General features: G+C 39.1%; 2 protein-coding genes across 4 annotated transcripts in view; one reads left to right on the top strand and one right to left on the bottom strand.

The window, feature by feature from the left end:
- LOC310726140 (diacylglycerol kinase delta) overlaps positions 1-12,813 on the bottom strand; it is a 115,753-nt gene extending 102,940 nt beyond the window's left edge. For all 3 annotated transcript variants that reach the window (XM_083541424.1, XM_083541417.1, XM_083541427.1), the window contains exon 1: positions 12,706-12,813. The gene's annotated coding sequence lies outside the window, so the exon portion shown is untranslated. The remainder of the gene's footprint in view (positions 1-12,705) is intronic.
- gpr185b (G protein-coupled receptor 185 b) lies at positions 356-2,834 on the top strand. The gene is made up of 2 exons (XM_083543108.1): positions 356-592; positions 1,484-2,834. Exon 2 carries the CDS (start codon positions 1,486-1,488, stop codon positions 2,482-2,484), a length of 999 nt encoding a protein of 332 aa, XP_083399234.1. The 5' UTR covers positions 356-592; positions 1,484-1,485; the 3' UTR covers positions 2,485-2,834.
- Positions 12,814-14,962: the final 2,149 nt, after the last annotated feature.

Below are 14,962 nucleotides of genomic sequence, written 5' to 3'. Positions count from 1 at the left end.
ATGAGAGGGCATCTTGGCATCAGGGTGTGTGTGTGTGTGTGTGTGTGTGTGTATGACCTGTATATATTATTATATATAATAATATATAGACAATAATGTTGGATGTGAACAGATCCAATATGTTAATGTTAAATAAAAAAAAACATCCTAGTGTGTAAATGCAAAGGATTTGCCTGGTGTTGAGCTTCTGGTGGGGTATTTATGATGAATATTTTGGTGTGCGTGTGATTCACAAAACTCGATCATGACTGTAGTGAAGCCGCTTGACGTCAAAGCGGGAGAATCGTGGGTGGGGCGTGCGGAGGAAGGGGGCGGGGCCATATCAAAGCCAGGCAGCGGCGCGGCTCAGCTTCATGCTTTGATAGCGATGCTGAGTGAGGAGCGGCTGCTGCGCCTCTGCCCAGGGTTCCTCCTGAGGAGTGCCACGATTGCACTGGAACAATATGGAAAGAACAGGATAAGGACCTGATGATTTTTTTTGTCCTCCCTCACGCCTCTCCTCTCTGTCCTGTGTCCTCTACCTCCGTGTTTGAGTCGTATGAGGAGAAGCGCGTGCTGAGAGGGAAACACACTGCAGCTTCATGGCACTAAGGTACGACGTGATGGGATGATATGTGATGCGATGTGATGTGATTTGATGCTTCACCTTTGCATGCTTTTCACTGCGCCCCAAAGACTCTCCTTTATCTTATTTAAAAGCCTAATGCTTTAAATCGAGGTTTGACCTCCGGACAGTCTTTGCTTGTCTCTCTTTTATTGGAGATTTTTTTTTTAGGGTTTAGATCCACACCGCGCGTGTGACTGGGGAATCAAAATTTATGAATGAAGCGAGTTCTGGGCTGCGCGCGATTTCAGATTGTGGAGGCGCAATGCACGACGCCTGCACAGGAGACCCGGTTTATTTTTAGACGATTTCTAAAAATAGGAGCCAAGCGAACGGAGCATATCTGAAAGACCTGCTCAAGGTCTTGACGCACATTTAAGACAAATGAGCACGACACAAAAAAAAAAAAAAACGATCTTGACCTCTAAAATGATGTCATTTCAATACCGGGAGAAACGAGGTGGTTGCTTACAGAAGGGTGGAGGTCGCTTTGTGTGCCACTGATAGGTCATGATGAGATGATTCACATATATATATATATATATATATATATATATATATATATATATATATATATATATATATATATATATATATATATATGCATATATACGTATATAATTATAGTTCATGATAATGATGATGATGGTGATGATGATATTTACATGAGTTTTAGTCTTTCAATATATGTGAGATAGACCCCATCATTTTGGTGATATTTGAAGGTTGTCCTTAACAAGTCATTCTGATATGTTCCTTTTTCCCTCTCATTTCCTTACAATTGTATCTTTCTTTCTCTTGCTTCCTTCTCTCTCTCTCTCTCTCTCTCTCTCTCTCTCTCTCTCTCTCTCTCTCTCTCTCTCTCTCTCTCTCTCTCAGCTATGATTCACTCTCTTGCAGCAGCAATGAGCAACCAACTTCAAAACACCTCCTCTCTGAACACGGCCGGCATGTGGAATTTCCGGGATGCACACAACTCGTCGTCTGTCCACACTGCAGACCTGCAGCCGCTCGCCGTTAGCCCTTGGGACATTGCACTGTGTGTGACTGGGACTCTCATTTCCTGCGAGAATGCAATTGTGATCGCCATCCTGTTCTACACTCCCACCCTGCGGGCACCCATGTTCGTTCTGATAGGTAGCCTAGCTTTTGCGGACCTGCTCGCGGGCCTCGGCTTGATTTTAAACTTTATCTTCATCTACATGTTCAACACAGAGTTTGTGACACTGGTGTCAGTCGGGCTGCTTATTGCTGCTTTCTCTGCCTCCGTACTAAACATCCTGGCTATCACGGTGGACCGCTACCTGTCTCTCTACAACGCGCTAACCTACAACACGGAACGCACGGTGACTTTCACCTATGTGATGGTGGTGTTCATCTGGCTTGTGTGCATCACGCTCGGGCTGCTGCCCATGCTCGGGTGGAACTGTCTCCAGGACGAGGTCCATTGCAGTGTTTGTCGCCCGGTCACCAAGAACAATGCTGTGGTCCTTGCAGTGACTTTTCTGCTCGTGTTCGCGCTCATGATGCAGCTCTACCTGCAGATCTGTAAGATCGCCTTCCGTCACGCACAACAGATTGCCGTGCAGCACCAGTTCATGGCTACTTCCACCACTAAAGGGGTCTCGACACTTTCTGCCATTCTGTGCACTTTCGCCGCATGCTGGATGCCCTTTGCCATGTATTCAATTGTTGCGGATTCTAGCTACCCAATGATCTACACATACGCCACAGTACTGCCAGCAACATGCAACTCAGTCATTAACCCCATCATTTATGCCTTCAGAAACCCAGACATTCAGAAATCCCTGTGGCTAGCCTGCTGCGGATGTGTCCCTGCCAATTTCTCCCAAAGGCCAAGGACATCGAGTGACGTATAGATCAGATCGTATGATCATATCTCTTTCACTTTCATAGCAGGTGATGGAATTTGCACCCCACCCCCCAAAAATAAATTAAGGAAAAAAAACAAGAAAACAAAAAGTACATATTTGATCATGTTGTGGTTAAAACTGGGGTAAAATATATCAAAGAACTTTACTACAGTTGGGGCTCAATGTCTAGTAGTATAAAGCATTGTTTTTAGTGCATTGTATTTCTTTATATCTAAGCAGTAGTTAACAAATGCCCACAATATGAATAGAAAAGCAAAATTGCAAAGTTTAAAAAGGACGAATCCTTTCTATCGTAAATCAAAGGCCTACATTTTGGCACCTTAAACACACAACTAGCCATATATATATCAATCAAGTATGGTGCCAAGGAAATTGAAAATCATTCTTCACTGGTTGACATCAATGCTAGTCACTGATCCTTCAAACGGCCATTACAGAAAGAACAGCTTTTAGAGAATTGAGAGGCTCTAAACGAGAAAAAATATTGCCAATTGTGACCAACTTCGCAAATGTTTTGACAGAAATCACATATTTGTGTTGTCACCTTGATCGTCAGTCTAGAATCCACAGAAATGTCTTTAAGATTTAGTATTACTATATTGCCATAGATGCAAGTACATTCACATGCTTTTTTTAAGCACCATGGACAGCAGCCATTGCACTGAAGCCCCATGTTTCTTTATATTGTAGGAATCACATAAAAGCAAGGCTCTTGGAGCAAAATCCACAGGCACTGTGCAATCCAGATTTCATCCAAGTTCATTTTATAACTTTATTAAGCACATACAAAGACAGGGCATGCCAAGCTGCATCCTCACGGGTTCTCAGGATACTTGATAATTTTGTTTTTTTTCAAGTGACACTCTCACATTTACACTTTGCTCATTTGGCTGAAGCGTTTTATCTAACACTGGATACAGGATACAGCTGAGCAATTGAGATAAAAAAAAATCTTGCTCAAAGACCCCCAAAAAATGGCATTTAATGTTGCTGATTTAAACTCACTGATCAGTAGCCCAAAACTTAAACCACTGAGCTATAAATTGCCCAATGTAGAACCTTGTCCGAAAAAAGAAAAGTGTATGCTGCAGTGTTTTACCCGAAATCTTTAAGAGTTTTCCCCAGAGGGACAATGCGAGGAATCTTTAAAGATTCCAGACTTAATCTATTCTCCAAGAGTGCAGAGCATGTTACTGAATAAAATGTTGAACTGCAAATTCGACAAACCCTAGAAGATAAAATCAGAGAAGAATTAATAAGCTGCCTAATTCTTAATAAGCTGCTTAATAAGCTTAATAAGCTGCTCAGTATTCTTTAAAGAATGGAAATACAAAAATTTAATTAGATGAAAAAAACCTGCAAATACCATCTCATGTCCTTTAGTTTAATCCAAACAGGCACAAAAGGTGTTACAGTAAACAACGTTTTTGGATTTCTGATCAACTGTAAGAAGCTACACATCCCCAATCTTCCCTGTCTTTTCAACCTGAATGTTTTTCTCATTTTCAGTTTACAATTGATGCATTAGAATGAATCTGCCCCCCAGAATTTATTTTCATCTCCAGTGTAACGCCAAGTATAGATCATCTATTAATAAGACAGCTTTACTATGAAAATGATGCACACAAAACATGAGCATAGTGTAGATATAATATATATTAATAGCTTATATGGGTATTAGGTAACTGGGGCAGCAGGCACTGGACTGAATGTTCCTGAATTGAGGTTAATGAAAGTGGACCATGTGCTGTCTTTCAAAACTGTGGCTGTATCTTTAATCCACCCGTAACTGCAAACATAGTAGACTAACTGGAAATTCAGCCATTTAAAATGGTGTCCCAAAAAAAAGAAAGCAAAAAAAAAGAAAAAGAAATAGGGTATTGGAATATTTGTCCCCTCAAGCATCACATGTCCTTCAAAATATATAGCACTAATGTCTGCGCCAACCAATCTCAGATACTGAACATAGGAAAAAAATTAAGAGGGTTAAGTCGCAAACTCTTCTTCTTCAACACTCATTCATATGTACAAATTATTAATAGAACATACCCGTTTGTCTTGTGCATTTTAACTGGTTTAATGTGGGTTTTTTTTATAGTGTGTACACTTTGTTGTCGAACCAATTGCATGAAAATAGATGTAACAACATTTCATCATGGAAAGAGTTGGGGGGGGGGGGGTGTTACTCCTTTGTCTAAAATGTATAATCGAGTTTTGGGCCTTATTTTATTATTCACTGCAATAATCTATTAATGTACGCTGTCCATTGATAACGCTAATCTCATGGAGGCCATTGCTAGAGCTAATCCAACATTGAACTGACCATGAATAGAGCTAATTAAGCCGTTGAGCAGAACAAATCAAACCTTGAACTGAACCAGAGCTAATTTCACCTTGACACTTGAACAAGCCAAGCAGGTCAAATAACAAGTTCTGCTCTTAAAATGGGAGCTATAAAAGTTTAGGGGTCTGAAGCGAGGTGGAGGCCCTGAGCGTGCACACACACACACACACACACACACACACACACACACACACACACACACACACACACACACACACATATATATAGAGACTAACCTCAGCCACAATAGTGACCTACACTTTATCGGATGGATTTTTTTTTATTGTGTGTGTGTGTGTGTGTGTGTGTGTGTGTGTGTGTGTGTGTGTGTGTGTGTGTGTGTGTGTGTGTGTGTGTGTGAATGAGAAAGAAAAAGAGCTAATTATAAGAGCTAACTATCACTTGTATCTTAAGTGGGCCAGTCACATGTGCCCACTTCAAATCTTAATGTTTTGATGCCAGTATGTATTGTAGGGTAACATCTTTCCACAGAACTTAATTGGACGCCATCGATTCTGTTTCTTCAGGGGGACTATGGTTATTTTTCATATGCAATGCTGTATAGATACATTCTATTTTTATACGCGTCAGGGCATGTGTTTTACAACATGGTGGTGTCATTGTGTGTGTTTATGTATATAATATCTGTATTCTTGTAAGTGGTTTCTTAAAAAAAGGGAAAAAAACAAGCAAAATGAGTGTTGCTGATGCAAAAAGTGCCATAATTTTACTAGTCTTATTTACATACTTACTTATTGATTTCATGTATTTGTAAAAAAAAAAAAAAAAAAAGAAAACAAAACAAACAAGGATTACAATTTCTATTATCACCTCAACTAGAATGTGACATAATGGACAAACTTCGATGGATCTTACCAGGAATGGGACGTTAGTCAACTTAGTGAAAGTATACTTTTAGAAAATGAGAACCCCTGCTTATTGTTTTCTATTTGGATCCTAATTCCTCGAAGCTATTTTAAATTCTCCTTCTATTAAATAATAATCTTGAAAGGTTAATTGAGTTCTACAGAGATCCAGTAATGAACTTATATAAAGAGTGAATATTAGAGATTAAAGATGTTGAACATTTTTAAGAATTTTTGTGTCAATTTGTGTCTTACTCTGAAAGTAAGATTGTTGGTCATGTTGAGTGGTGAAACCTATCACTCTCTAGAAAACAGCTACAATCTGTCTGATAATCCCTTTACGGTTCCCAAATTAGCCTGAAGAATGTAAGTAATATAAAACCCAAGATTTTAAAGACTTTCTCGACTGTGATGATCTTCCATCATCTTCCCATCGATCCCAAATCAGTCATCAGTGCAGTAGCAAAGCTGTCATCATTATGATTAATTTCTATAATGGATTGCTTGCTAACTCTGTGTCAGTCACTGTATTTGGAACCCTAGACTTTTGTGCATGGTTCGGCCGCCTTCTTTCCACATGGCGTCCTACTGGCTCCATCTCTCACTATGGAGTGTCCTCTCTGATTTAGACAGGGGACAGATGGATGTCCACCTCCTGCCACATGCTCAGCACTGACCTGTCTAATCACTGCGTGATTGCATTACAACCTCACAAGGCGGTGCAAATTTGAAGCTCTACAGTCTCTCCTGGAGACAGACAGGGAAAGGAATAGCAAGAGTTTTTGATACCTCAGACTTGTGGTTTGTGGACTGCTGCTGCTTCTTGCATTTCAAAGTAGAGAGGACGTTTGAATGGCAATGCCTAAACCACACGGATGCATTATAATGGCTGAATCTGGCCTTCCTATAAATAGGGTCTAAAAATGTGAGGCATGAAATGTTAAATTTATCCCAGAACACTTGAAATCGCTTTTCTGGGCCATTAACAGAGCTGGTCTTCTTTATTCAGAAAGCAACATAACAGGAAGACGACTTCTAGAAAGCGCTTAATCATTAGTCTACTCAAAATAAACATAGATCCAATGCGACTATTACTTTCATAGATACACACATCAGTCCTGTTAGTGACTGATGTCCATTTATAGCCAGCAACCTTTTCCTTTTTCAATTTTCCACATGCATGAGGTGAAAATAGAAATCTTGTAAAGGCAAAAAAATATCAGCACAAATCCTACAGTAGGTCTGTTTTGGTTAGATATTGTATGTCGTACAGGATAAACACGTGGCCAGCTGAGAAGGTTACGATACTGTGATATAAACTATTGGTTTGTGTCTGTATTATTACTTTTGTTCGTTTCTCTCTTTGTATTGTGAATTCTGATCTGATAACAAGTACCATGCACTTTATTAGCGGGACATGCTCCACATTGCACTGTACATGTGGAAAACTATCCCAGAATGAAAATGATTTATTTTTTAATACTGTACATATATGATTTAAGAAAGCGAACAAAACAAAATACTCTGTGAAATAAATCACAACAACCACCTGCAGGCTCTGTGTTTTGTTGTGTCTTTGGTGTCAGAGAAGGTGTTGAAAGTTGTGTGAGATGTATTATTTATATAGCTCGATTTATATGCGTGGTAGTGTACAGTTCAACATTACAAACATTACTGTTAGGTGTGAAGGGCAGAGGTGAAAAGTAACAAATGACATTTACTCACGTTACTGTAAATAGTTTTGTGTGTACCTCTATTTTGTAAATAGCTTTTAAAATCATTTTTTTAAGTATTGTACTTGTACAGTACTACATTTTAAATCATGCCATATATCATATATATATATATATATATATATATATATATATATATATATATATATATATATATATATATATATATAGTGAGGAAAATAAGTATTTGAACACCCTGCTATTTTGCAAGTTCTCCCATTTAGAAATCATGTAGGGGTCTGAAATTGTCATCGTAGGTGCATGTCCACTGTGAGAGACATAATCTAAAAAAAAATCCAGAAATCACAATGTATGATTTTTTAACTATTTATTTGTATGATACAGCTGCAAATAAGTATTTGAACACCTGAGAAAGTCAATGTTAATATTTGGTACAGTAGCCTTTGTTTGGAATTACAGAGGTCAAACATTTCCTGTAGTTTTTCACCAGGTTTGCACACACTGCACACACCTCCACACAGATCTTCTCTAGATCAGTCAGGTTTCTGGGCTGTCGCTGAGAAACACGGAGTTTGAGCTCCCTCCAAAGATTCTCTATTGGGTTTAGGTCTGGAGACTGGCTAGGCCACGCCAGAACCTTGATATGCTTCTTACAGAGCCACTCCTTGGTTATCCTGTCTGTGTGCTTCGGGTCATTGTCATGTTGGAAGACCCAGCCTCTAACCATCTTCAATGCTCTAACTGGGAGAAGGAGGTTGTTCCCCAAAATCTCGCAATACATGGCCCTGGTCATCCTCTCCTTAATACAGTGCAGTCGCCCTGTCCCATGTGCAGAAAAACACCCCCAAAGCATGATGTTACCACCCCTATGCTTCACAGTACCAGGGATGGTACTCATCATTCTTCTTTCTCCGAACACGTTTAGTGGAATTATGACCCAAAAGTTCTATTTTGGTCTCATCTGACCACATGACTTTCTCCCATGACTCCTCTGGATCATCCAAGTGGTCATTGGCAAACTTAAGACGGGCCTGGACATGTGCTGGTTTAAGCAGGGGAACCTTCCGTGCCATGCATGATTTCAAACCATGACGTCTTAGTGTATTACCAACAGTAACCTTGGAAACGGTGGTCCCAGCTCTTTTCAGGTCATTGACCAGCTCCTCCCGTGTAGTTCTGGGCTGATTTCTCACCTTCCTCAGGATCATTGAGACCCCACGAGGTGAGATCTTGCATGGAGCCCCAGTCCGAGGGAGATTGACAGTCATGTTTAGCTTCTTCCATTTTCTAATGATTGCTCCAACAGTGGACCTTTTTTCACCAAGCTGCTTGGCAATTTCCCCGTAGCCCTTTCCAGCCTTGTGGAGGTGTAAAATTTTGTCTCTAGTGTCTTTGGACAGCTCTTTGGTCTTGGCCATGTTAGTAGTTGGATTCTTACTGATTGTATGGGGTGGACAGGTGTCTTTATGCAGCTAACGACCTCAAACAGGTGCATCTAATTTAGGATAATAAATGTAGTGGAGGTGGACATTTTAAAGGCAGACTAACAGGTCTTTGAGGGTCAGAATTCAAGCTGATAGACAGGTGTTCAAATACTTATTTGCAGCTGTATCATACAAATAAATAGTTTAAAAATCATATATTGTGATTTCTGGATTTTCTTTTTTTAGATTATGTCTCTCACAGTGGACATGCACCTACGATGACAATTTCAGACCCCTCCATGATTTCTAAGTGGGAGAACTTGCAAAATAGCAGGGTGTTCAAATACTTATTTTCCTCACTGTATATATATATATATATATATATATATATATATATATATATATATATATATATATATATATATAGAAGAAGGAGAAGAAGGACAGATGCCAGTGATGCAGACCCAGCTGACAGCGAAATGCTGTTGAATCAAAAGTTGTTTAATAAGTGGGCCCACTGTCTGAATTCTATTTAGACAGTGGGCTGTCATCAATGTCATTTATAACTCACTATTATAAATGACATTATAACAGGAGATAGTTTTTTGCTGTGAAAGTACATAACTCACAATAGACTCAAGTCATGGACACCTTTTTTATGTTGTTATTGCACTTTTCTTTTTAAAGGTGTTTCTTCAATTAAAAACAACATATCTTTTTTCTCTCTTTGAAAGTACAGAGTCTTTGTTAAACAAGATGTTTTCTGTTAACTGAACATGTTTAGGCTTAGATTATGTAGTTTGCCTGCTATACATGTCCCTGTGAATGAGCTGATATGGAAATGATAAAAGAGTGCAATTCTATAAAGCTGTTATTTGAAGTAGAGCTAAAAATATTGCCAAAACTACAGTTATTGGATATAGAAATTGCATCATTGTGGTTAACGTTAATCATAAAACTGTGTGTGCGGTGTGTTTGTGTGTGTAAGAGAGAGAAAAATAGAGGGAGCATGAGAGAGTGAGATGTTTCCACACCCAAGCTCAGGTTGATCTTAAAAGGTCCATACATGAATAATTGAAGTGTTCCGGTTTTACATAACCTGCTCTGTGGGTAGCAATTCACCAAAACTCCTACACACTCCATCTTCAGTGCTCACAACCTCAGCATCCACCAAATCCACAGCCCTGAGCCAAAATGTGCTTTAAAACCCTGGAGACAGCTCACACCACTGCTTCACTTATGAAATGCATATGACAAGTTTTATAGCAGAGACACAGTCTGTGAGTCCCAAGTGATTCCTGTACAACCGTAAAATAAATTTCCCCTTAGTATAGATTTGTTTCATGAACAGCATTAACGTTTGCCAAATGGCATTTGAATGATTCCATTCAGCTTCCGATTCCTGAGCTCTCCACCTATATTGGTGTTGGAACCCTCAATATTATCATGTGAGTTGTGAAAATATTTAAGAACAAACAGCCTCGTGGTGCCTCACAGACCCCACCCTGAGAATGGCTGCATTAGAACAGTCAGAGGTACTCGTGATGAGGGCATTCTTGCGTGTTTTCATTAGTTTACTTGAGCAAAGACATACAGGTGTTCGGTTTAAAAGGGGCAGATGTAGAGGACAAGGTCGTATGGAGACAAATGATCCGCTGTGGCGACCCCTAACGGGAGCAGCTGAAAGAAGAAGACGACAGTACATAAGTAGATTTTCTAATGTCATTACTTTTTTTTCAGACAACTTTCAACTTTCACTCATTAAATCTTTTACACAAATATCTGTACTTTCTATTTCTTACATTTTTAACCCAGACTCGTTACTTTAGTAACGTTTGCACTAGCACTGTTTGCACTTTATGTAGCTTTATGCTGTGTGTTGTAGCTCTATGTTGTTTAGTGTAGCACCAGATTTCTGGAGGAACGTTGTCTCATTTTCACTGTGTACTGTGTCAGCTATATATGGTAGAAATGACAATAAAGGCTACTTGACTTGACTTTAATCTATTTGTCGACAAAATCAATATTTGTTCTTTTGACTGCATGCCATTTTCTGCCCATTCCCTGTCATTGCGTGGCTTTTTCAACCTAGCACTGGTGTATCATTTCCTGGCTCTCATGCACAACAGATGTAGGCTAGTTCACAAAGCTAACAACAAGCACGGCAGAAGACAGCAAGAAGTATGGCAAACGTGGATGAGACAGAGGGAGTCAGCGATGTAAACATGACTGAGAAGAGACATTCCTGATCATCATTTTTTCTTCGCTTGTGTTCTATATGGTGGATGTTCAGCCTGGATACATTTATTAGGTAACACAATCTGAAATTCTTTTGTATTAATATATTAATATGATGTGAGGTCCACTTTAGAGGTGACACTAAAACTGGTAGTGGTTATAATTACTTTTTACTTAAGTACAGGTCAGAGCCCAAATTTCTTTACTTAAACTTGAGTGAAAATTTTAGTCAGTACTTTAACTTGTATCTGAGTATTTTAAAACATGAGTATCTGTACTTCTACTATAGTGAAGGATGTGTGTACTTTAGCCATCTCTGACACGCAGGCCGCAAACCTCACCTACTTCACCTTTAGATGTGACTGACTCACTCACACTCACTCATACACACTACAGAGGCTGTGCTCTATTCTGAAGTGATCATGACTGTGCACTACTTCCTCAATGGATTCCACACTACACAACTCTAAACCATGAGTAAAAAATTCAAAGCCATTTGTCACAAAATTATACACATCCAAGTGAGATAAGCATTAGACGACTCACACTCTTCCACCAGTTTCATCTTAGTGGTTCATTTAACCAGAGTTTATATAATTGCAAAGACAAATGCCACACCTAAATGTACTCATTCACCGAAGCACTATTTCCCATTTGCAAAGAAGAAGAGGCTTTAAGAAGTTATAGACATCTGGTCTAGTGGTTAGGTTTCATCGCTCTCACCGCTGCGGCCCGGGTTCAATCCCCGGTCAGGAAACCAACTCCAGCCACTCTTAGTGCCAGTCCCAAGCCCGGATAAATGGGGAGGGTTGTGTTAGGAAGGGCATTCAGCATAAAAACATGTGCCAAATCAAACATGCGGATGATCCGCTGTGGCGACCCCTAACGGGAGAAGCTCAAAGAAAGTTTATAGACATCATACATTTTGACTACTATGATCGAACTAATGTATAAACTGTTTTGTTCTGCTTAGTGGACTACTAAACACTCCTGGGCGAGACAAGGTCAGGGACACCACAGTCCCCCCCCACATCCACCTGACTTGGACTTGACCTTCTCCAATATGTCAGCTGGTACCACAGCCATCTTTATTTGACTTCTTTACAGAAGATCAGTGCAAAGAATCTCAGTAGAATGTTAATCAGGTTTTTACTTTTTATTAACGATCTGTTTTAAATGGCCCTTTAAGCTAAATGCTTCTCATCACTCGATTAAGGCTTTACAAACTGCAGCATTTCTACTGTTCAACTTAACTGTGAAGGAATCATGACTTCAGAGGGACCTGCACTGAGAACTGAGACACACACACACACACACACACACACACACACACACAGAGACAGAGAGAGAGAGAGAGACTGAGAGACTGAGAGAGAAAGACAGACTGATGGAGAGATCGCCACCTACTGACACTGATTCACAACTTTGGACTTTTTACAATTTTGCTCATTCATTCATTGATTCATTTATTCAGAAAGCATTTCTTGGTCAAGGTCATGAACATTATCCATAAGCATTATTACAAATTATAGGACATATTTCGTCCCCACAAAACTGAAAATCAGTACACAGACATACGCACGCACGCACGCACACAATCTTTCTCGAGCGCCCACGCACGCGCAGTATTGATGACTCACCAGGCGTGAGATCCTCCTACACGCGGTGAAGAGACGAGAGAGCGCGTGCTAATCGTCTAAAACGCCCGGAAAGAGCTGCACCGTGCGCTCGATACTCGGTTTATTTCCGCTGCCGATACAGATATCTACCGGCACAATGAATAAAGACACCGAGCGAAGTGAATGCTATAAAGCTTTTAATGCTCTAAACAACAAACCGTGGTGAGAAAATGACCCAGAATTAAACCAGTGCACTCCTGAGAGGTCACGCGCCACAGTTTCTTGTTCACTTTTGCTGCAGGGAAACTTACACCTCTTGCGTGCAAATGCAATCAGGATATCAGGATGAGGGTTCAACGAACACAAGTCCGAGTTCACAACATTTCTCAAATGAAATGTCTGAACAACACTAAACTGATCACAGACTCACACGTTTATAGGAATCGAAAGGAAAAGCCTCCATGCACTAAGCAGCTATTCTTGATCAGTTTTTGGACACTGGTTCGACGCCATTTTGGATTTGGCACATTTTCTTTTTGTTCCAGGAGTGTATTATTAACTAGATTTGGAGCTTAAAAGGGGTTTTATATGTTCTTTTCTATTTATAACCAGTAAATTATCACTCCTATTCATAGTGGTGGATGAAGTACACAAACCATGTACTTGAGTAAAAGTAGAGATACATTAGATAAAATATTACTCCAGTAAAAGTGTCCCTTTAAACTTACACTTGAGGAAAAAGTACAATATTATTTGCCTTCAAATGTACTTGGGTATCCAATGTGGCTATAATCTTCCTATTATCATTTTTGTCACAGGACCCATCTCAGTCTATTGGAAAAGACTCTAATGTTACTCTAAACACACCAATCTATTAATAGAATGATATTAATAAGTCAAACACTGATTGATATCCATTAAAATTATCATGAGCCCAAAACCTTGTTTTCAACGACTTTCAACGAAGGGGCAGGATAGAGTCAGGAGTTTCTTCCATCATCTATTACTCTTCTGGGATTGCTGCTATTTGCTCTTTTGCACAATATTCTGTTTAAATTTTTGCTACTGTTCACTTTATCTTGTTACGACAGGTTTACTGGCGGAGCTATTTTGTGTTTTGTGTGTCGTCTTGCACTGTCCTGTGTTGTCTTTTTGCACTGTTTGCACCAGGTTGCACACATGCACTTTATGTGGCAAGAACACCTACTAGTCCTTAGCCCTGTGTTTTCTGTTTCTGTGATTGTTGTTTTTATGTAGCATCAGGGTTCTGGAGGAACGTTGTTTCATCTTACTGTGTACTGCGTCAGCTATATATGGTTGAAATGACAATAAAAGCTTCTTGACTTGACTCAAAATATTCTGCCTGCTGTTGAACTGATGCAGAACTGTATATTTCATGCTAAGTAGATACCACCAAGCAGCAATAACAAGTTCTAATATTTGACTTTAAAATGTAGTGAAGTTAAAGTAAAAGCCTTCCCAAATGGAAATACTTCAGTAACGTACAGATACACGAAAAAGCTACAGTTTACTGTTAACATTTACTTCATGACTCTCCACCACTGCCTATAATTAATATTTGTTAAAATCAGCTGTGGAGAGAAGAACAGTGCTTAACAAGGCTGAAGATCATTTTGCTTCGTAGCTGCTCTCCATGCAAAACTTTTCAACCATTTTATATTCCCCTCTGTGTCCTTTTAACGAAAAAAGGAAAAAACGAACTTTTCAAATCCTAATAAATGGCAAAACATTGATTGATGTATTGATATAAATCTTCATTTTGATTTATTATCTTTGGCTCCATCTATGAAAACTCCTTACCTTCTGACTGTTTTCTCTGAAGCATGTCAATAACATCTATTATACATAATAAGCTAAGGCTTTTGGGCTTCTTCTGGTGGTGTTTAAATGGTATAAATGCAATATGATTTTAACATTCAAGGCAATCATTTGATATTGGATCATCGTAAGCTACTGTGATATGATTCGGTTTCATAGCTTCGGAACCAGCTTCGTTCTGTATCTAATATAGGCCTATGACATCATGATAATGTATCAAAAAAAAAAAAAAAACATTTTATAGAATGGATCCTTGTGTAGATCATTAAAAAAAAATAATAAAAAAAAGTTTTCTGATTATTGCCTTGATTCATACTTTTAGATTTTCTGATCATTACACTTTACAAAAATAATTGTTACTGCTTGCCATGGTTATGGATGACAAAGTGATTTTTAGATATAGAAGGTTAAATTGTAATTTCAACCATTTGTTGTTTTC

This window comes from Silurus aristotelis (assembly GCF_946808225.1).
Source record: "Silurus aristotelis genome assembly, chromosome: 5".
In the NCBI taxonomy this organism is placed as follows: Eukaryota; Metazoa; Chordata; class Actinopteri; order Siluriformes; family Siluridae; genus Silurus; species Silurus aristotelis.
Note: the sequence above shows the minus strand (reverse complement) of the source record. Positions and strands in the feature narration are given on the sequence as shown.

Bases quoted from the DNA above. Each gene is read 5' to 3' on its own strand.
- gpr185b (XM_083543108.1), top strand. From the start codon at position 1,486: ATGATTCACTCTCTTGCAGCAGCAATGAGCAACCAACTTCAAAACACC.